The sequence below is a fragment of the Oncorhynchus gorbuscha genome, linkage group LG15, assembly GCF_021184085.1.
Source record: "Oncorhynchus gorbuscha isolate QuinsamMale2020 ecotype Even-year linkage group LG15, OgorEven_v1.0, whole genome shotgun sequence".
Taxonomy (NCBI): Eukaryota; Metazoa; Chordata; class Actinopteri; order Salmoniformes; family Salmonidae; genus Oncorhynchus; species Oncorhynchus gorbuscha.
The window spans coordinates 27,156,499-27,179,876 of record NC_060187.1 but is presented as its reverse complement, the minus strand read 5'-3'; the positions used below and the strand labels follow the sequence as shown (position 1 = coordinate 27,179,876).

General features: G+C 42.4%; 2 protein-coding genes across 6 annotated transcripts in view; one reads left to right on the top strand and one right to left on the bottom strand.

The window, feature by feature from the left end:
• The window catches only part of palld (palladin, cytoskeletal associated protein), a 111,381-nt gene extending 110,122 nt beyond the window's left edge, over nucleotides 1–1,259 (bottom strand). The window contains 1 exon segment of the mRNA XM_046300598.1: nucleotides 1,071–1,259. The gene's annotated coding sequence lies outside the window, so the exon portion shown is untranslated.
• Nucleotides 1,260–5,967: 4,708 nt separating this feature from the next.
• anapc4 (anaphase promoting complex subunit 4) lies at nucleotides 5,968–19,979 on the top strand. Of its 5 annotated transcripts, none has more exons than XM_046301068.1 (29): nucleotides 5,968–6,101; nucleotides 6,823–6,939; nucleotides 7,055–7,160; nucleotides 7,360–7,492; nucleotides 7,588–7,662; nucleotides 7,839–7,865; nucleotides 7,972–8,016; nucleotides 8,117–8,201; nucleotides 8,290–8,397; nucleotides 8,517–8,600; nucleotides 8,743–8,829; nucleotides 11,447–11,511; nucleotides 11,774–11,816; nucleotides 11,908–11,984; nucleotides 12,146–12,246; nucleotides 12,453–12,504; nucleotides 12,658–12,713; nucleotides 12,845–12,891; nucleotides 13,012–13,068; nucleotides 13,157–13,213; nucleotides 13,310–13,403; nucleotides 13,616–13,713; nucleotides 17,772–17,833; nucleotides 17,924–17,962; nucleotides 18,067–18,168; nucleotides 18,311–18,391; nucleotides 18,719–18,886; nucleotides 19,192–19,315; nucleotides 19,482–19,979. In XM_046301068.1, exons 2-29 carry the CDS (start codon nucleotides 6,832–6,834, stop codon nucleotides 19,695–19,697), a joined length of 2,397 nt encoding a protein of 798 aa, XP_046157024.1. In that variant the 5' UTR covers nucleotides 5,968–6,101; nucleotides 6,823–6,831; the 3' UTR covers nucleotides 19,698–19,979. The 5 variants fall into 5 exon arrangements, with proteins under 5 accessions (XP_046157024.1, XP_046157023.1, XP_046157021.1 ...); XM_046301067.1 differs by having other exon boundaries at nucleotides 6,017–6,176; XM_046301065.1 differs by lacking the exon at nucleotides 5,968–6,101 and adding an exon at nucleotides 6,204–6,580 and having other exon boundaries at nucleotides 7,845–7,865.
• Nucleotides 19,980–23,378: the final 3,399 nt, after the last annotated feature.

The following is a 23,378-nucleotide window of genomic DNA, read 5'->3' as shown; positions in this document are numbered from 1 at the left end:
CACACACACCCACGTGTGCGCACCTTCACAGTGGGATTGTTTTGTTTTGGTCATACCACACATTTATGAAACTCTCCACTGACAGTGGTCAATAGCTCAAGCATAGCTCTGTCCCTTCCTAAACAGGTGGTCTGGAACACACATCAGATGAAAGTCGAAGCATCTATATGCATATGTAGAATGTGCTTGGGAACATAGGTGTGTACAGTAGGCATGTGAGCTCCATGACTATAATGTAGAGGGGAATCTACTATAATGTAGAGGATGGAGCGTGTGAATGCAACCGTACTTGCAATAGTCACTCTGTATAGAAGTGAGTGTGTTTGTGTGTCAGTATCGTATACTGTACTTATACGAGTGTGGCATTCTGCCTTTTATGGCGTCCAGGAGACCAGGTGTTGTTATTTTGAATCCCCTTGGGCTATGTTTCACAGCAGCAGCAGAACCCCACCCTCAATAAGGCCCCTTTAAACACACTGCAGTATAACCCATACACGAGCTCACACAAGACACACACATGCATACAAACATATGTATACACAGTCAGGCACAAGGGATAATATTCTCTTCGGAGGCTGTTATTTTCCATGTGAAAGATGCATTAACTATACTACATTGATTAAATATGAATGGGGAATATTAAAAAATATTAAAACTAATTGACAAAAGGTCAATGACTACTGTCAATGGTCATTGTCATCAATGCCGTCAATTACAGAATAGAACAGAGTACGTAATTTCTGCTATCAGTGTTCAATAACTATGTACTTAGTACATCCATTTTAATGTACTTTAACATAACTTTAATATCTTGTGAAAATAACCATATTTTACGAGCAGCCCTGGCACTAACCTGATCTCAAATGCAAAAGTGAGTATCCTCACATACACTGACAGTAAATTGATATCAACAGATTTTTCTAAGCATTTTTCTAATATCCAAAATTCAAAGGATCTCTTGATTGCTGATAAGCCGTAAGTAGCATTTCAATATAAAACAAAGGAAACAACAGCGCCTCCAGGACATTCCACTGATAATGTCAACAAGAAATGAGAAAGGACAGCCTTACCTTCAAGTTTTTGTCCAAAGGTATTGTCCCAGTCTAGTAGTTCCAGTTTGCTGTTAAGATTATATGTCTGTGAGAATAGACAGAAGCGTATTTTCCCAGCAGAGACGCTTTTTTGGTCGGGCAGTGAGTGCGAGCACTGTGAGCAGGTCGAGGTCTACTTGAGTGGTTCCTCCAGTGTGGCCTGCTATCCCATCTGTCCCAGCATCTGACCGCTCACTGTGTCTGGCTATATTTGGCCCCGGGCTCAGATTTCACAGCCAGAATGCTGGTGAGAGAGAGAAGAAGAGAGAGAGAGAGAGAGAGAGAGAGAGAAAGAGAGAGAGAGAGGTGTGGGGTAATTTGAGAAAATCACAGGGGTGCAATGTTTTCTACTGATGACAATAAATACAGTACCTCAATACGCAGAACAAAATACTCACACATACACACATAACATCTGACACATGGAACTGAGGGGCTTTTCTCTTTGTACCTTACCATGTTGAGCTGTCAAACCCACACAGCTGGTGGTCATGAAAAATGTGTGTACTCTGCTACCTACAGAGTACATGCATCTGTCAGTACCATCCCACTGGGCACAGGTGTCAATTCAAGGTCTATTCCACATTAGTTCAATGTAATTTAATTGAAATGACTTGGAAACAATGTTGATTCAACCAGTATATGCCCAGTGGGATAAATATGGAGGAGGAGGAAGTTCAGGCTCTCTCAGTCACAGGCTGGATTAGGAACTAATGCTGATCTTAGCTCAAAGCTTGACATCACCCTTCTCTCTGAACTGTAACTCTGCTTTATTGTGGCCAGTTGAGTTCACTCCTCGACCCGAGATCTGCTGCTGAGCCTCTGAACAAGCTATTATTAGTATACTACTCTTCAGTGTTATTATTATAGACTCTTCAGTGTTATTAGTATAGACTCTTCAGTGTTATTAGTATAGACTCTTCAGTGTTATTAGTATAGACTCTTCAGTGTTATTAGTATAGACTATTCAGTGTTATTATTATAGACTCTTCAGTGTTATTAGTATAGACTCTTCAGTGTTATTAGTATAGGCTCTTCAGTGTTATTAGTATAGACACTTCAGTGTTATTAGTATAGACTCTTCAGTGTTATTAGTATAGACTCTTCAGTGTTATTAGTATAGACTCTTCAGTGTTATTAGTATAGACTCTTCAGTGTTATTAGTATAGACTCTTCAGTGTTATTAGTATAGACTCTTCAGTGTTATTAGTATAGACTCTTCAGTGTTATTAGTATAGACTCTTCAGTGTTATTAGTATAGACTCTTCAGTGTTATTAGTATAGACTCTTCAGTGTTATTATTATAGACTCTTCAGTGTTATTAGTATAGACTCTTCAGTGTTATTAGTATAGACTCTTCAGTGTTATTAGTATAGACACTTCAGCGTTATTAGTATAGACTCTTCAGCGTTATTAGTATAGACTCTTCAGCGTTATTAGTATAGACTCTTCAGCGTTATTAGTATAGACTCTTCAGTGTTATTAGTATAGACTCTTCAGTGTTATTAGTATAGACTCTTCAGTGTTATTAGTATAGACTCTTCAGTGTTATTAGTATAGACTCTTCAGTGTTATTAGTATAGACTCTTCAGTGTTATTAGTATAGACTCTTCAGTGTTATTAGTATAGACTCTTCAGTGTTATTAGTATAGACTCTTCAGTGTTATTAGTATAGTCTCTTCAGTGTTATTAGTATAGACTCTTCAGTGTTATTAGTATAGACTCTTCAGTGTTATTAGTATAGTCTCTTCATTGTTATTAGTATAGTCTCTTCAGTGTTATTAGTATAGTCTCTTCAGTGTTATTAGTATAGACTCTTCAGTGTTATTAGTATAGACTCTTCAGTGTTATTAGTATAGACTCTTCAGTGTTATTAGTATAGACTCTTCAGTGTTATTAGTATAGTCTCTTCAGTGTTATTAGTATAGTCTCTTCAGTGTTATTAGTATAGACTCTTCAGTGTTATTAGTATAGACTCTTCAGTGTTATTAGTATAGACTCTTCAGTGTTATTAGTATAGACTCTTCAGTGTTATTAGTATAGACTCTTCAGTGTTATTAGTATAGACTCTTCAGTGTTATTAGTATAGACTCTTCAGTGTTATTAGTATAGTCTCTTCAGTGTTATTAGTATAGTCTCTTCAGTGTTATTAGTATAGTCTCTTCAGTGTTATTAGTATAGACTCTTCAGTGTTATTAGTATAGACTCTTCAGTGTTATTAGTATAGTCTCTTCAGTGTTATTAGTATAGTCTCTTCAGTGTTATTAGTATAGACTCTTCAGTGTTATTAGTATAGACTCTTCAGTGTTATTAGTATTGTCATGCAGGTGAAAGAGGACCCAAAAGCGACTTGGCGAAAACAGAGTCTTTAATCCAGTAAAGTGAATACAAACAAAAAACACAACTTTCACTCGAAATGACGAGGACCAACTGGAGACTCGATCTTGAACAGCAGGTGAACAGCAGGTTGCCTCGGGAAGGCACTCGAACCAGACAGACTCAGACACCTGCTCACCACGCAGCATCTGAGGAAAACACGACACGACAGGGCGATACACAATCACAGCACGGTGAATTCTAAACAAGGAACCGACAGGACAGGAACGGAACACAAAGGAAGAAATAGGGACTCTAATCAGGGGAAAGGATCGGGAACAGGTGTGGGAAGACTAAATGATTGATTAGGGGAATAGGAACAGCTGGGAGCAGGAACGGAACGATAGAGAGAAGAGAGAGCGAGAGAGTGAGAGAGGGAGGGGGAGAGAGAGGGATAGAAAGAGGGAAAGAACCTAATAAGACCAGCAGAGGGAAACGAATAGAATGGGGAGCACAGGGACAAGACATGATAATAAATGACAAACATGACAAGTATAGACTCTTCAGTGTTATTAGTATAGTCTCTTCAGTGTTATTAGTATAGACTCTTCAGTGTTATTAGTATAGACTCTTCAGTGTTATTAGTATAGTCTCTTCAGTGTTATTAGTATAGTCTCTTCAGTGTTATTAGTATAGTCTCTTCAGTGTTATTAGTATAGACTCTTCAGTGTTATTAGTATAGACTCTTCAGTGTTATTAGTATAGACTCTTCAGTGTTATTAGTATAGACTCTTCAGTGTTATTAGTATAGACTCTTCAGTGTTATTAGTATAGACACTTCAGTGTTATTAGTATAGTCTCTTCCATGTATGAGCATTTTTTGCACAATGGAGGTTGGGGACCAGGGTAACTTATGGTCAATGTTCATTGCCTTCTCTGAGCCTCCATCCTCTCCAGCAACCTTGAAATACTCTCTGGCCTCTCTCGCAGGCTGTGTCTCAATGATACCTTGGAATTGTATACCCTGAGTGACTGGTAGTAACCCAGTTCTCTGCTTGAGCTCGATTTATCCACTTCGCTTGGAAAAGTTGATGGCTGACGCATCTCATGGTTGGGTTAAAAGGGCACAGACACATTCTGACTCTGCAGCCTCACTTGGTCTATTTGTGGGCCGATGTCGCAGACGGTTGATCCTAACAGCGCAGAGCTATTCCGGTTCTCCAACTGTCTACTGATTACAGTTAAGTGCTAGTGACAGGGCAGGGAGGAATGTCCACTGGACTGCTCTCTCAAACCATCAACCCCCCTCACACACACACACACACACACACACACACACACACACACACACACACACACACACACACACACACACACACACACACACACACACACACACACACACACACACACACACACACACACACACACACACACACACACACACACACACACACACACACACACACACACACTGCCAAGCAACTGACCCCAACAACACTTTACCATTGACTATCCTTCAGCACTGACCCTTCATTCACTGCCCCAGAACCAACCCCCCACTCGTCTTCCCAAAGCCCAATGCACTCACACTATCCAACTCATATATGGAAATAGCTCAAGTGTGCCTTGTTGAGGGTATCATTTAAAAATAACTGCATTAATTGGTGGTGACTTTGAATAGCCTCGCTCATGTTCTGAAAAGAATAGAAACTGAGCTTTTCAAATCTGATCCTCCTTTCAGCTAGAGTTGACAGACCTTACATCCTGTCAGTTAACACTTATTGCCATTTATCACTTATTTCAGATTTCTTCTTATTTTTATATATATATATATATATATATATATATATATATATATATATATATATATATATATATATATATTTTTTACCTCACTCATTAAATGATTAACTTCTAGACCAGGGGTGAATAAAAACACATGCAACCTTCCGAATATGTGAGCCCATTAAATCGGGCCCCCGTAGGTTGAGTAAAACTATTTTATATTTTGAGTTAAAAAACACTAATGGCCACTTTACAATGTTTTAAACTAGATATAAAGTATGTTGAAGTTATAATTGACCTACACGTTTTAAATAACTGCCTTTTTTCTGGCCCGCAAATAGCTTTTTACAAACAAATTGGTCTGTGCGGCCCTCCACTCAATTTTTTTTATCCCGATGTGACACTCAAGCCAAAATGATTTGCCACCCCTGTACTAAACTCTAGGTGGGTTGGTGTCCCAATCATCCAAGAGGCCACAATCCCCGTCCACAAAATGGCCAGACATTTGTGAGATACAGTAAGCTCCAAAGTATTGGAACGGTGACACATTTTTTGTTGTTTTGTCTCAGAACGTTTGGTTTTGAAATTATGCGATGACTATGATGTTAAATTGCAGACTGTCAGCTTACATTTTAGGGTATTTTCATCCATATCAGGTGAACCTTTTTAGAGATTGTCCTCTATCTATCTCTATGTAGTAGCCTGATCAGTGAGCCAGATAGGGAGAAGCGATCTTTGCACTGCAACAGCACAGTAGTTCAGTTTGTCCTTTCAGGGTCCCCGTTGCGTCAATTTCATTGGCTATTCAGTCTTGAACATGATTGCGTAAGACTTTATTCAGTGGCGCTGGCCGTGGCGAATATGGAGTTAGTTAGTTAGATCACACTAACAGCATCCTGCAAAGAAGTAAATATAAGCGTATTGTTTATTTCTAGTTTCAAAGTAACAGTAACACAGTTGGTCCTCAGACATCCCAGTACAGTAAGATACCACGTTTGCACTAACGTTAGATAGTATAGCATGCAAGCTAGCTAGCTAGCTAACTGAAATGTGTCTTGTATTTTTATTTTGCATCGGGATAGGACAGGGGTGTATTCATTATGATAACTAACCCATTTAATTTGTGCTAATTGCGCATATGCGAAAGTGTTTGGGGAACGAGATTACCTGCGGTGTATTCATTAGTTGCAACGGAAACAGTTTACTCCAAACGAAAAACATTTTCAACGAAAACGAGAGTTTAATGGACAGCTGCAGCTAGGTCCCATCACCGTTTCGTTCCGTTTGCTCTGTTTGTTATCGTTTTGGTTCCTATAGTAAACGTTAGACGTTTTCAACAGACGAAACGTTTTGTTACGGAAACACGAATAATGAATACACCACAGGTAATCTTTCTCACCAAAGACTTCCGCATATGCACAATTAGCACAGATGAAAATGGATGAGTTATCATAATATTTGCAATTAGTCTGGGTACAAGGTTATTGGATAGGTGTCACTGCCTGCCTGGTCTGATTATTCCCAAACTCACTCAGCCACTGTCAATTTAGCTACTTCTTCACTGACAAGTATAGCAAAAATGACTGCCACTTATTCCCTTGTTAATGCTTCTGTGTTCTATTTTCAGCCCACAAAAATGCCTGCATTTCGTCAAGTGGGGGAGAAGCAGCTCCCCAACCCTGTTCTGTGTATGGCATGGTCTCCAAAGAGGGATCTTATTGCCCTCGCCAACACTGCTGGCGAGGTAGGGAAAGAGACACACCCCCATATGTTTCATACCCAGATTAATGCCAGATCACATTTGCTTATATTGGGAGTAATTTCATTCATCTCTGTGTCAATTGATGTTTGTGTTGTAGCTGCTACTGCATCGCCTTGCCAATTTCCAGCGTGTTTGGAGCTTGCCACCCAATGAGAATACGGGAAAGGAGATCACTGCGCTTGCTTGGAGACCTGATGGCAAAAGTAAGAGATGGCAAGAGATGGACCTGATTATCTTAAATTACTAATCACATTGGAAGTATTGCATAGTTACGTTACTTTACCACTGTTACAACAATAAACCTTCGTACACTGAACACAACACATTTACTACAACACAGTGTGTCAGCCTCTGCATTTGTTTCACTGCCTATCTAATGTATGTCCTCTGTGCTGTGTTCAGTCCTGGCCTTTAGCCTTGGGGACACTAAACTGGTGGTGCTGTGTGATGCAGAGAAGGCAGAGATCCTTCACTTGTTTCCATTGGAGAACCCTGTGTCCTGCATGCACTGGATGGAGGTGCTAGAGGAGAGCAGGTCTGTAGAGGGGATGTGTGGCTACACTAGACTTCTATTTGAATGTGTGTATGTGTGTGAACTGCATAGTCAAATATAAACTGCCTGTCTTTCAGCGTCCTCAACTCATTCTACACCTCTGAAGATGAGTCAAACCTTTTTCTTCCCAAGTTGCCAACTCTTCCCAAGAGGTAAACATTTCTGTATAAGGTCACTGAGAACACATCAGCCATTTGACATTTATTCAAGTAAAATATATTTAGGAAAACTCTTGGTTCTTGTGTTTAAACAGTACAACATTTAGCTTGTTTTGTGTCATCTGCCCCCCCCCAACCACCCTCTAAAGGAATGTTTTGTTTATTCTTAGCTACAGTACTACTTCAAAGATATTCAGGTATGTTTATATATCTTCAGCATCAATGATTCATTTAAATGATATTTCAGACAATCTGTTTGCATTAGAATACATGTTTTTTCATAACCAACTCTCTGTCTCGTAGTGAGGAGAAGTCAGACGAGATCCTGAACTTGTTAGGAGAAGTGAGGTGTGTGCTGAAGGTTTCACATGCTTTATTACTGAACATTTTGTTAACGCACAATCTCATGTACACATACAAATACTTCCACATCGTCAATTGTCTGCAGACTAAACATCCTGGTTCTTGGTGGAGGTTCCGGCTTTGTGGAGCTGTATGCGTATGGGATGTATAAGATTGCCACTTTACCGGGGGTAAGATTGCACTCACACACTAATGCACAGGTTCAGTCACCCACTTTCTGCAGTGACTATGATGTAACCGGCAGATTATTTTCGTCAGGTTCCTGGGACGTGTAGCAGCCTGTGTCTGTCCAGTGACCTGAAGTCTCTGTCTATCATCACAGAGATCAGGTCAGCTGACAATGACCCAGAGATCTGCTACATCCAGGTAATCTGTTATGTTCACATTTAAGTGAAATGAAGCATGTTTCTTACCCATCTTGACCGTCATCTTCTATATTCTTTGTTTATTTGAGGTCTTTCACTGTGTATTGTTGTCTCATCCAGCTCGACACAGGGCTGCTGTCCGACTGTCTCCCTGAGGTCACCAGGATGGCACGCAAGTTCACCCACATCTCCACTCTACTGCAGGTCAGTGGCCTCCTTTATGTAACTAATATGACTAGAAGTATCCTCATAGTTAATATTTCCATGGTGATATTTGAGGGCATTCATCAGACCAGTCTGGCCATTGGTCTTTCTCTCTCCAACTTATTCTGTCTCGTTCCTTCAGTACCTGCGTCTCTCTCTCACCTGTATGTGTGAGGCTTGGGAGGATATCCTCATGCAGATGGACCTTCGGCTCACTAAGTTCGTTCAGGTCAGTGGTCACTGTTTAGGGCCCGGTTTCCCAAAAGCATCTTAAGGCTAAGTTCATTGTCAGAATCTTTGTAGGAGCATTGTTAGAATCTCTGAGCCGTTCCCCAATACCATCGTTACTAAAGTTGCACTTGAAAAGGCTTGTTACTTAACTGCTGCCTCAGACCACTTGTGGGAACAGCTAAGTGCGTCATTAGATTTTTTTAAATATATATATTTTTAGCTTTTTCTGCGTAACTTTATACAGAGAAGATCTCCATTAAATACAACATCAAGATGTTTAGCGGTCGGTTCTGTTTATCGGCAGTAACATTAGAATGAATGTGAACACAAATACAGAGTTGCCAATGTTTTTGCAATTGCTATAAACAAGCGAAGCATATAAAGATGTTTTAAATGAAAACCGAGATGACTGAATTAAAAGACGTATAGCATAGGCTATAGCCCTATATACAGTTGAAGTCGGATGTTTACATACACCTTAGCCAAATACATTTTAACTCAGTTTTTCACAATTTCTGACATTTAATTCTAGTAGAAATTCCCTGTCTTAGGTCAGTTAGGATCACCACTTTATTTTAAGAATGTGAAATGTCAGAATAATAGTGTAGAGTGATTTATTTCAGCTTTTATTTCTTTCATCACATTCCCAGTTGGTCAGAAGTTTACATACATTCAATTAGTATTTGGTAGCATTGTTTAACTTGGGTCAAACGTTTTGGGTAGCCTTCCACAAGCCTCCCACAATAAGTTGGGTGAATTTTGGCCCATTCTGACAGAGCTGGTGTAACTGAGTCATTTGTAGGCCTCCTTGCTCGCACACACTTGTTCAGTTCTGCCCACACATTTTCTATAGGATTGAGGTCAGGGCTTTGTGATTGTAGGCCTCCTTGCTCGCACACACTTGTTCCGTTCTGCCCACACATTTTCTATAGGATTGAGGTCAGGGCTTTGTGATTGTAGGCCTCCTTGCTCGCATACACTTGTTCAGTTCTGCCTACACATTTTCTATAGGATTGAGGTCAGGGCTTTCTGATGGACACTCTAATACCTTGACTTTGTTGTCCTTAAGCAATTTTGCCACAACTTTGGAAGTATGCTTGGGGTCATTGTCCATTTGGAAGACCCATTTGTGATCAAGCTTTAACTGATGGTTTGAGATGTTGCTTCAATATATCCTCCAAAATGTTCCTACCTCATGATGCCATCTATTTTGTGAAGTGCACCAAGTCCCTTCTGCACCCCCACAACATGTTGCTGCCACCCCTGTGCTTCACGGTTGGGATGGTGTTCTTTGGCTTGCAAGACTCCCCTTTTTCCTCCAAATGTAATGATGGTCATTATGGCCAAATAGTTCAATTTTTTGTTAAATTTCTTCAAAAGGTACGATCTTTGTCCCCATGTGCAGTTGCAAACCGTAGTCTGGCTTTTTTATGGCGGTTTTGGAGCAGTGTTTTCTTCCTTGTTGGGTGGCCTTTCAGGTTATGTCGATATAGGACTCGTTTTACTGTGGATATAGATTATTTTGTACCTGTTTCCTCCAGCATCTTCACAATGTCCTTTGCTGTTGTTCTGGGATTGATTTGCACTTTTCACAACAATGTACATTCATCTCTAGGAGACAGAACGCGTCTCCTTCCTGAGCGGCATGACTGCTATGTGGTCCTGTGGTGTTTATATTTGCGTACTGTTGTTTGTACAGATGAACGTGGTACATTCAGGCGTTTGGAAATTGCTCCGAAGGATGAACCAGACTTGTGGAGGTTTTGGCTGATTTCTTTCAAATGATGTCAATTAGCCTATCGGAAGCTTCTAAAGCCATGACATAGTTTTCTAGAATTTTCCAAGCTGTTTAAAGGCACAGTCAACTTACTGTATGTAAACTTCTGATCCACTGGGATTGTGATACAGTGAGTTATAAGTGAAATAATCTGTCTGTAAACAATTGTTGGAAAAATTACTTGTCTTGCACAAAGTAGATGTCCTAATCGACTTGCTAAAACTATAGTTGTTAACAAGAGATTTGTGGAGTGGTTGAAAACCGATTTCTTTTAATGACTCCAACCTAAGTGTATTTAAACTTACGACTTCAACTGTATGTCAATGATATAGAAATACATTTCATTCAATCGTTCTATTTTTCTAATTGTAGGCTACTGTCTGTCATTTTTGCCTCAATATATTTCATGATGTGTAACGTGTGCCTTGATGTGCCAAAGATTTAGTGCATTATTATTATAGGGTAAACTTTAGAATAAGCCTCCCCAATATTTGTAGCCATAGGTCATATCTCATAGGAGCTGAACCATCGTCAGTATTGTGGAATCATTTTAATGTTAAGGAAATATTTGAAAGGGGGAACGCTGATCACAGAGCAGCGCTGCCTTTCTTTAGATCATATCAGTATCGACACATGCCTCAACGACGCACTTAGCGGAGGATCTCTCTGCGTGGTAATGCGTTTCCCAAAAGACGTTGTAGGAAAGATGCATCATGTAAAACACTCATAAGCCTAAGTTCTATCAGGAAACCGGGCCCCGTTCAGTCTGCCTCCAGCCCGTTTTCCAATAATGACATCACACCTAAAAGACATGATCTGAACCAATTCCTATTTTTAGGAGAAGAACACCAGCACACAAGTCCAGGATGAGTTTCTGGAGCTTCTACTATGGGGACAGTCGAGGTGAGAACCGTTACTGTCATCCAATGACCCTTGTACACTACCACGTCCTCCACAACATGCTTTCTAATGACTAGTAGTGCATGTAGTTGTGAGCACTAATGCAAAAACATGTTCAACAGGCCTTTCATTTGAAATGTAGTACTTCAAAGTGTCCTGTAGGTGGCACTACAGGACATCATAAACCTCATCTGACATGGAAAATAATGATTTAGAGATGTTAAAAGTTTTTATTTATTTAACCGAATTCTCTATTTTTGACCAGCCCTGAACTACAGGCTCTCCTAATGAATCAGCTAACCGTCAAGGTGAGCTGAATAATAAAGTTGTTCAAAGATTGATTGTGTGTGGTCATTTTGTAGCTTTGTAAGATTGATGTAAATTGTTTGTGTTTCATAGGGGCTGAAGAAGCTGGGGCAGTCTATAGAAACCTCTTACTCCAGCATTCAGAAGCTGGTGATCAGCCACCTGCAGAGGTAGCAACTCAACTGACATGAATAATTATCTCTTCACTTATCGTGACCCATAATGCCCTTTTTCGGGACCATACAATGCAAATGTCAAGAAATTGCATCATGAGTGGTATCACAATCTTTAGTACCAATCCTCATCCCTTCTTTTCCTCTCCACTTTCCAGTGGTTCAGAGGCTCTGTTGTACCACCTCAGTGAGGTGAAGGGGATGTCTCTATGGAAACAGAAGTTCCAGCCTCTAGGCCTGGACTCAGCAGCTATAGAAGGTACAGTGCTAAGATCCTGCTTAAACCATGACTGTGATAAATACCAGATTAAAGTGGATGTAATTGTGCATTTAATTTGTCTGAGATCAGGGCTGACACGCATTAGTAATTTGCATGACTGGAACATTTGTTCAAAATGAGTTTTCTAAGCTGCTCGTGGGATTTTATCAAATTAAAGTTATGTGAATATTTCTGTTTTGTTATAGATGCCATTACAGCTGTGGGTTCATTCACTTTGAAAGCCAACGAACTTCTACAGTGAGTTTTCATGCTTATTGATATGCTATTAGATTAGTATTTTGTTCTTTTAATAACACATTATCACTCATTTTAAATGGAGTTGACTTCAACCCTGGTGTTTGTTAAACCCCTCCCCCTCATCTCATTCCTCACTGTCTGTCTCTTACTCAGGGTGATTGACAAGAGCATGAAGAACTTCAAAGCCTTTTTCCGGTGGCTGTATGTAGGTAAGACCTCACCTCTTTTGGGAGCTTGAGATATATACCACCTTTGAGCGACTGATGGAATATTTGAGTATATTTAAAATATCATTGATTATTAAATGCAAGTGTTTTAATACATATTTTCTTTCCTGCAGCTATGCTAAGAATGTCAGAGGAACACGTCCCTCCAGAACTCAATAAGGTGAGATTCAGGTTGTGAATGTGAGACAGGAAGTGTTGATCAAAGTAGTGTCATAAATGCTTCCATGTGGATTATTTTCTCATCCATTGGTATAATGCCAATCTATCCCATTGACCTCAGATGACCCAGAAGGACATTGCCTTTGTGGCGGATTTCCTGTCTGAGCACTTCAGTGAGGTAAGATATATGTTAAATAGAATAGCACTTAATTTCCACAGCTTTTCACAAACTAGCCAATTACATGCCCTCTCCTCTGCTCGGACAGAACGAAGAGCTGTTTGACCGGAAAGGGAAGTACTTTAATGTGGAGCGGGTCGGTCAGGTGAGGGACAAGCGTAGTCTGTCTGTGTGTATATTTTAGTATGTGTGTGTGATCAGTGTACAATGACACACTTTTTGTCCTTTTTTGTTGTTGCAGTACCTGAAGGATGAGGATGAGGATCTAGTGTCTCCGCCCAACACCAAGGGGAACCAATGGCTGAAGTTTCTGCAGGAGAGCACACACTTGAAAGGTGAACTATAACCTTTTATCTCAGAAGAGACAACTATGCAGGAAGTGCCTAGTTAAATAAAGGTCAAATATATATTTTTTTAAATAACGTGTGTGGTTATCCATCATGTTGTAATTAGATGACGGAAGATTGGTTTGCCATTGTATTTCTCTATTGTTGTGACTGACTGCCTTACTGAACTGACATTGTACCTAATTGATTGGTTTATCTAGAGAGCCCGCTGCTCTTCCCTTCCTACTCTCAGAAGTCCCTACACTTTGTGAAGAGGATGATGGAGGGGGTGATTGAGTTGTGTCTACAGAAACCTGCTGTAAGTCTAAAACGCATACACAGTGAAACCCAATTTCATTTGCCTTTAGTACTGAAGTGTATACTACTTAATTTAGTCCCTGGCATAAGAAGTACATTTCCAAAGTTTTTATAAAAATAAGAAAGTAATTTGGCCCACACTGCCCGTGTGAAATTTGGCTCAGAATCTGCTGAGTCATGCAGTCATAAGCCTTCTGCCAGGATTTCCAGGCAGATATAAATCTGACTAACTCTCCGCAACAGAGTTTTCATATTGCATTCTATCCCTCTCTCCCACCTTTGTCTCCCACACGTTTAGTTACCTTGTCCATTACTTCTCTATCCTCCTTCCCAACTTTTATTTTATTTTCCGGTGGTAATAGGATTTCACTGCAGTAACAAGCTATACATCGCCACCACAGGAGGTTGGTGGCACCTTAATTGGGGAGGACCTGCTCGTGGTAATGCCTGAAGCAGAATAAGTGCAATGGTACCAGTTGAATTCGGAGGTTTACATACACCTTAGCCAAATACATTTAAACTCAGTTTTTCACAATTCCTGACATTTAATCCTAGTAAAAATTCCCTGTCTTAAGTCAGTTAGGATCACCACTTTATTTTAATAATGTGAATAATAGTAGAGTGATTTATTTCAGCTTTAATTTCTTTCATCACATTCCCATTTGGTCAGAAGTTTACATACATTCAATTAGTATTTGGTAGCATTGCCTTTAAATTGTTAACTTGGGTCAAATGTTTAGGATAGCCTTCTACAACCTTCCCACAATAATTTGGGTAAATGTTGGCCCATTTCTCATGACAGGGCTGGTGTAACTGAGTCAGGTTTGTAGGCCTCCTTGCTCACACACACTGTTTAAGTTCTGCCCACAGATGTTCTATAGGGTTGAGATCAGGGCTTTGTGATGGCCATTCCAATTCCTTTACTTTGTTGTCCTTAAGCCATTTTGCCACAACTTTGGAAGTATGCTTGGGGTCATTGTCCATTTGGAAGACCCATTTGCGGCCAAGCTTTAACTTCCTGACTGATGTTGCTTCACAAGGTCCTTTGCTGCTGTTCTGGGATTGATTTTCACTTTTCGCAACGAAGTATATTCATCTCTAGGAGACAGAACGCGTCTCCTTCCTGAGCGGTATGACGGCTGCGTGGTCCCATGGTGTTGATACTTGTATACTATTGTTTGTACAGATGAACGTGGTACCTTCAGGTGTTTGGAAATTGCTCCCAAGGATGAACCAGACTTGTGGAGGTCACGGCTGATTTTCTTTTGATTTTCCCATGATGTCAAGCAAAGAGGCACTGAGTTTGAAGGTAGGCCTTGAAATACATCCACAGGCACACCTCCAATTGACTCAAATGATGTCAATTAGCCTATCAGAAGCTTCTAAAACTATGACATAATTTTCTCGAATTTTCCAAGCTGTTTAAAGGCTCAGTCAACTTAGTGTATGTAATCTTCTGACCCACTGGAATTGTGATACAGTGAATCATACGTGAAATAATCTGTCTGTAAAGAATTGTTGGAAAATGTACTTGTGTCATGCACAAAGTAGATGTCCGAACTGACTTGCCAAAACTATAGTTTGTTAACAAGAAATTTGTGGAGTAGTTGAAAAACGAGTTTTAATAACTTCAACAACTGTACATTAAAGTCATGGTTTCCAGGTGTTTTGATGCCGTTCTATATCTGTTCCGGCCATTATTGTGGTCTGTTCTCCCCTCAGCGCCTCCTGGGATCGCCACATACCCATTATTACGGTCCCTTCTCCCCTCAGCGCCTCCTGGGATCGCCACATACCCATTATTATGGTCTGTTCTCCCCTCAGCGCCTCCTGGGATCGCCACATACCCATTATTACGGTCCCTTCTCCCCTCAGCGCCTCCTGGGATCGCCACATACCCATTATTATGGTCTGTTCTCCCCTCAGCGCCTCCTGGGATCGCCACATACCCATTATTATGGTCTGTTCTCCCCTCAGCGCCTCCTGGGATCGCCACATACCCATTATTATGGTCTGTTCTCCCCTCAGCGCCTCCTGGGATCGCCACATACCCATTATTATGGTCTGTTCTCCCCTCAGCGCCTCCTGGGATCGCCACATACCCATTATTACGGTCCGTTCTCCCCTCAGCGCCTCCTGGGATCGCCACATACCCATTATTACGGTCTGTTCTCCCCTCAGCGCCTCCTGGGATCGCCACATACCCATTATTATGGTCTGTTCTCCCCTCAGCGCCTCCTGGGATCGCCACATACCCATTATTATGGTCTGTTCTCCCCTCAGCGCCTCCTGGGATCGCCACATACCCATTATTATGGTCTGTTCTCCCCTCAGCGCCTCCTGGGATCGCCACATACCCATTATTATGGTCTGTTCTCCCCTCAGCGCCTCCTGGGATCGCCACATACCCATTATTATGGTCTGTTCTCCCCTCAGCGCCTCCTGGGATCGCCACATACCCATTATTATGGTCTGTTCTCCCCTCAGCGCCTCCTGGGATCGCCACATACCCATTATTATGGTCTGTTCTCCCCTCAGCGCCTCCTGGGATCGCCACATACCCATTATTATGGTCTGTTCTCCCCTCAGCGCCTCCTGGGATCGCCACATACCCATTATTATGGTCTGTTCTCCCCTCAGCGCCTCCTGGGATCGCCACATACCCATTATTATGGTCTGTTCTCCCCTCAGCGCCTCCTGGGATCGCCACATACCCATTATTATGGTCTGTTCTCCCCTCAGCGCCTCCTGGGATCGCCACATACCCATTATTATGGTCTGTTCTCCCCTCAGCGCCTCCTGGGATCGCCACATACCCATTATTATGGTCTGTTCTCCCCTCAGCGCCTCCTGGGATCGCCACATACCCATTATTATGGTCTGTTCTCCCCTCAGCGCCTCCTGGGATCGCCACATACCCATTATTATGGTCTGTTCTCCCCTCAGCGCCTCCTGGGATCGCCACATACCCATTATTATGGTCTGTTCTCCCCTCAGCGCCTCCTGGGATCGCCACATACCCATTATTATGGTCTGTTCTCCCCTCAGCGCCTCCTGGGATCGCCACATACCCATTATTATGGTCTGTTCTCCCCTCAGCGCCCCCTGGGATCGCCACATACCCATTATTATGGTCTGTTCTCCCTCAGCGCCTCCTGGGATCGCCACATACCCATTATTATGGTCTGTTCTCCCCTCAGCGCCTCCTGGGATCGCCACATACCCATTATTATGGTCTGTTCTCCCCTCAGCGCCTCCTGGGATCGCCACATACCCATTATTATGGTCTGTTCTCCCCTCAGCGCCCCCTGGGATCGCCACATACCCATTATTATGGTCTGTTCTCCCCTCAGCGCCTCCTGGGATCGCCACATACCCATTATTATGGTCTGTTCTCCCCTCAGCGCCTCCTGGGATCGCCACATACCCATTATTATGGTCTGTTCTCCCCTCAGCGCCTCCTGGGATCGCCACATACCCATTATTATGGTCCGTTCTCCCCTCAGCGCCTCCTGGGATCGCCACATACCCATTATTATGGTCTGTTCTCCCTCAGCGCCTCCTGGGATCGCCACATACCCATTATTATGGTCTGTTCTCCCCTCAGCGCCTCCTGGGATCGCCACATACCCATTATTATGGTCCGTTCTCCCCTCAGCGCCTCCTGGCATCGGCCACATACCCATTATTATGGTCCCTTCTCCCCTCAGCGCCTCCTGGGATCGCCACATACCCATTATTATGGTCCGTTCTCCCCTCAGCGCCTCCTGGGATCGCCACATACCCATTATTATGGTCCGTTCTCCCCTCAGCGCCTCCTGGGATCGCCACATACCCATTATTATGGTCCGTTCTCCCCTCAGCGCCTCCTGGGATCGCCACATACCCAAGGAACACTGTTTGCATGTTGCAGGTTCATGAAACTGTTATCTTTCTAATTGAATAATTTTTCCATGACTAGACAGCAGAGTTGAGAGATTACATGAATCCAAACGAAGGCGTATGAATTTGAGTCGAGTCGTGACACTAGTTGTGGTGATACTGATTTGTTCTCTGTAGGAGGTCATTGGAAAGTCTGTGAAACAGGCTGTTTGTCTGCCCCTCTACACTGTGCCAGAGAGGTAAGGACATATTCATCTACTCTTCACAATACCACAAATTATAAATAAAATAGTTGTTTATTTGTTTCATTTTATTGTTTGTCTTTGCAGCTCAGAAAACACTCCAAGGCTTTTTGAACTTCCATCATTGTAAGTAACAAAAAAACACACTCTGTTCATAATGGTAATGTAGATAATGTATATTCCAATGGTTGTTATGTTAACATTGATGCACATTTTTTATTGATGACCAGGTACAATGATAAGAAGACCAATATGCACTATGGGGTGTTCTGCATGCCAGAGATTTCACCCTGCAAGCTTTATCTACTGCGGAAGTTTACTGACCCATTCAGGTACAATACAACCCTGCACCCTATTTTAATCTGGTTCAATCCAGATTTGCTTGGTCGTTGATCCCCAAATAGCCCAATGTTTATGACTGAGCATGTGCTTTTTTTGTTTGTCTGATTGTATATCTTTTTATGTCTGTCACAGGCCTGTTCCCAATGGTCTCATGGCGATAGATCTGAGTAATGTTCTCAGTCACAGTATTGACGATGATGCTGCGGGGGCCAGGTGAGTGCCTCTTGTCTTCCTCTCTTTCCTAGAATCCACTCAATTACCTCAACCTCTACTATACAGGCAAATGATGGGCTCATGCATTGCATATTACTTTGCTCTTATGCTGATCTGCAATGGATTCCCTGTGCGTTTCTGCAATGGATTCCCTGTGCGTTTCTGCAATGGATTCCCTGTGCGTTTCTGCAATGGATTCCCTGTGCGTTTCTGCAATGGATTCCCTGTGCGTTTCTGCAATGGATTCCCTGTGCGTTTCTGCAATGGATTCCCTGTGCGTGATAATAATTGTTATAGAACCATTTTTTTGTTGCATGTCCGTTTCAGTTCTGACTGTGTGTACAGTTGCCAGGATGCTCGTTTCTATGATGACGAGACATTGACAGTGGTGCTGCGAGCATCAGAAGAGGAGAACAGGGGGCGTGTCCTTGCCCAGCTCCCTCTTGGCTCTGCCCTCAGCTGTGAGGAGGAGTTCAACTGGGACCCCAGTCTTAGGTGTGTGTGATTGAAACACCTGTCTCCCCAACATGCAAACCTAGTCCTATATTTCTAAACCCAAATAGTGATCTACTTGTAACTATAACCTACAACTCACCTTAAACCCTCAATTATGATCTACCTGATTACAAGCTGCAACTCAAGACTTGCACCTCCAGTGCAAGTAAACATCAACTATAACCCTAACCTGTAATTCACCTGTTCTAAGCAAGAGATTTACTGTAGGTATTTGCTATGTGTCTACTTTAATTATCTCCACTGTAGTAGTCACCATGGGTCACCTGTGGTATCTGTATTCTCAGGTTGGACCAGCAGAGCGGCGCCATCCCTGTCAAGGGGCTGGTGCTAGAGAACCAGTGGAGAGACTTGGAGAACATGAAGGCCCAGTTTGTGGCTGTGAATGGGATCCGGAAAGTGGCATGTGTGGTAAGACAATGGAAAGGGGATTCCCTTACTAAGGTTTTATCTGGCTTCACTAAGCAGCTATGCACTTCAATGACCATGTATTGAACACCAACACAGTTTGGTCTAACAGTGGTTGAGAAATGGTTCAGAATCTCTGTCTGATGTCCCTCTGTCTCTTCTCCCTCAGCTGAGCTCCAACCTGCGGCACGTCCGTGTGTATGAGATGGATGTGGAAGATGAGGAGGATGAAGAGCGGCCTGAGTCGCAGAACGCCAGCTCAGACCAGGACGGCCTGGAGGAGACGCCGGTCATCCGGGGGGAGGCGGAGGGAGGAGAGATTGAGGGAGGGGGACAAAGGGATAAGGAGCAACTAGAGTCTGGGGAAGCACTGGAGCTCTCATAGCAACACCTTCAGTTGACAAATGATCTTGAACGTTGCAGATAGAAATTCCATGAATAGAGCTGATATGATTCCTTATTCTACATGTGTAGCCTATCTGAACGTTCTAAAAAGTTGCGTCCTGCTGAACACGCACCTTATCTAGGCCAGAATAACAATTTAACACCCCCACCCTGTACTTTTGCAGTAATCATAATTAATGCCACCATTGCAAAACCGACGTCCCCCTCCCAGCACTTTTATCCCTGACAAAGTAAGAAATAAATGTTTTGATAAGAAAGCAGACTTCTGGTTTATGTTTTCATGTGGTTGTTCCCTATGTCTGTAAGGCAAGTGTAGATAGATAATGTAACATGAATCTGACACTCACAGATAAGAGTCAATAATTCTGTTGATCAACCAATGCTTCAGTTATAACTGTAGTATTTTAAGATGAGAGATTAACACACATTCCTAGAATACAGTACAGACCGCATTGGGAGGTATTACAGTCGGGGCCAAAAGTTTTTTTTGAAAATTACACAAACATTAATTTCCACCAAGTTGCTGCCTCAGTTTGTATGATGGCAATTTGCATACACTCCAGAATGTTATGAAGAGTGATCAGATGAATTGCAATTAATGGCAAAGTCCTTCTTTGCCATGCAAATGAACTGAATCCCCCCAAAAAACATTTCCACTGCATTTCAGCAGCCCTGTCACAAAAGGACCAGCTGTCAGTGATTCTCTCGTTAACACAGGTGTGAGTGTTGACAAGGACAAGGCTGGAGATCACTCTCATGCTGATTGAGTTTGAATAACAGACTGGAAGCTTCAAAAGGAGAGTGGTGCTTGGAATCATTGTTCTTCCTCTGTCAACCATGGTTACCTGCAAGGAAACATGTGCCTTCATCATTGCTTTGCACAAAAAGGGCTTCACAGGCAAGGATATTGCTGCCGGTAATATTGCACCTAAATCAACCATTTATCGGATCTTTCAAGGAGTGCTGTTCAATTGTTGTGAAGAAGGCTTCAGGGCGCCCAATAAAGCCCAGCAAGCGCCAGGACCGTCTCCTAAAGTTGATTCAGCTGTGGGATCGCGGCACCACCAGCACAGATCTTGCTCAGGAATGGCAGCAGGCAGGTGTGAGTGCATCTGCACGCACAGTGAGGCGAAGGCTTTTGGAGGATGGCCTGGTGTCAAGAAGGGCAGCAAAGAAGCCGCTTCTCTCCAGGAAAAACATCAGGGACAGACTGATATTCTGCAAAAGGTACAGGGATTGGACTGGGGTAAAGTCATTTTCTCTGATGAATCCCCTTTCCGGATGCCCCAAACAATCGGAAAAAAGCTTGTCTGGAGAAGACAAGGTGAGCGCTACCATCAGTCGTGTCACGCCAACAGTAAAGCATCCTGAGACCATTCATGTGTGGGGTTGCTTCTCAGCCAAGGGAGTGAGCTCACTCACAATTTTGCCTAAGAACACAGCCATGAATAAAGAATGGTACCAACACATCCTCCGAGACAACTTCTCCCAACCATCCAGGAACAGTTTGGTGACAAACAATGCCTTTTTCCAGCATGATGGAGCACATTGCCATAAGGAAAAAGTGATAACTAAGTGGCTCGGGGAACAAAACATCTATATTTTGGGTCCATGGCCAGACCTTGGGTCCATGGAAACTCCCCAGACCTTAATCCCATTGAGAACTTGTGGTCAATCCTTGAGAGGCAGGTGGACAAACAAAACCCCACAAATTCTGACAACCTCCAAGCATTGGTTATGTAACAATGGGCTGCCATCAGTCAGGGTGTGGCCCAGAAGTTAATTGACAGCATGCCAGGGCGGATTGCAGAGATCTTGAAAAAAGAGTCAACACTGCAAATATTGACTCTGCATCAACTTCATGTAATTATCAATAAAAGCCTTTGACACTTATGAAATGCTTGTAATTATACTTCAGTATTCCATAGTAGCATCTGACAAAAATATCTAAAGACACAGAAGCAGCAAACTTTGTGGAAATTAATATTTGTGTCATTCTCACAACTTATGGCCACGACTAGACTAGACCACACCTATCTATGTGGGCAAAGTTCAATTTAGTCCATTCTTCTTCTGTGGGGTTTATCAGTGGTTGGCATCCAACGTTATGGTGCATTACCGCCACCTCCTGTATTGGAAGGTGGGCCAGAGACAGAGAAACTAAACCCTACCTGCCGGCTCCGTTGCTCTTAAAGAAGATAACAAAATATTTGACACTATCTGATGATGTAGTACTCAACATACTCTTTAAACGAATTTCTTGTATCCCCTTCTTCCTCATACTAGATCTCAGCCTCTATCTTTCCCTCTGATACTCTCCACACTGTATCAAATCACACTTTCCTGTTGGATGCTTTCCTATCACAATGAAGGTCTTATTCAACTGGCTGTGTCCCACCCTTAATCTAGTAAAAAATAGCCTCTTCTGTCCCTTGCCGTCCTCCCCAAATGTCTCTGTACTTGAAATAAAAGCCTGCCCTTAGTATCTCTATTCCACTGCTCCTTCCATCTCTGCACCATCACTGTCCATGTCAGGCTTTTTGCCTCTGCCTTGCTCATTGAAACTACAACATCAACATCCCCACTACTAAGTGCTTGTTTAGCCAGTACATCAACTTCCTTGTTCCCCTCCACATGGGCTGGGCCCCAAGTAAATGTTATCCGTATACCCATCTGTCTAAGCCTGCCATGAGTTTGTAGCACCTCAAGCAGGTCTTGTCTGCTACGTGACCTAAAGGATTGGAGACTCATCAACACTGCACATGAATCAGAGCAAATAACTACTCTGTCTGGCTTGACTTCCTCCACCCACTGCAAGGCCAACAGTATGGCCATCAGCTCTGCTGTATATACAGCAAGATGATCTGTAATAGGTTTATTTATTTATTAAAAGTAATTGGGTGATTGTAGTCTAATCGGGTGACGTAACTGGGGAGGAAATCAAATGTTATTTGTCACATGTGCCGAATACAACAGATACAACCTTACTGTGAAATGCTTACTTATAATCCCTTAATTAACCAGCAACACAGTTAAGAAAATAGAGTTAAGAAAATATCGACTAAATAAATCAAAAAAGTAACAGGGGGTACCAAGTCAGTTTTTTTGTTCTCCTTTATATAGCTAGGCAAGTCAGTTAAGAACAAATTATTATTTACAATGACAGCCTACCCTGGATGACACTCGGCCAATTTTGCCCTGCGGGACTCCCAATCACAGCCGGATGTGATACAGCCTGGAATCGAACCAGGGACTGCCTCTTGCACTGAGATGCAGTGCCTTAGACCTCTGCCCACTTGGGAACCAAAGGGGTACAGGTTAGTTGAGGTAATTTGTACATGTCGGTAGGGGTATAGTGTCTATGCATAGATAATACACAGCAAGTAGCAGCAGTGTATAAACAAGGGAAGTGGGGGGTTTGCCAATGCAAATAGTCCGGGTAGCCATTTGATTAATTGTTCAGCAGTCTTATGACTTGGGGGTAAAAGGTGTTAAGGAGCCTTTTGGACCTAGACTTGGTGCTCCGGTACTGTTTGCCATACAGTAGCAGAGAGAATAGTCTATGACTTGGGTGACTGGAGTTTTTGACAATATTTTGGGCCTGACACGCCTAGTATTTAGGTCTTGGATGGCAGGAAGTTTGGTCCCAGTGATGTACTGG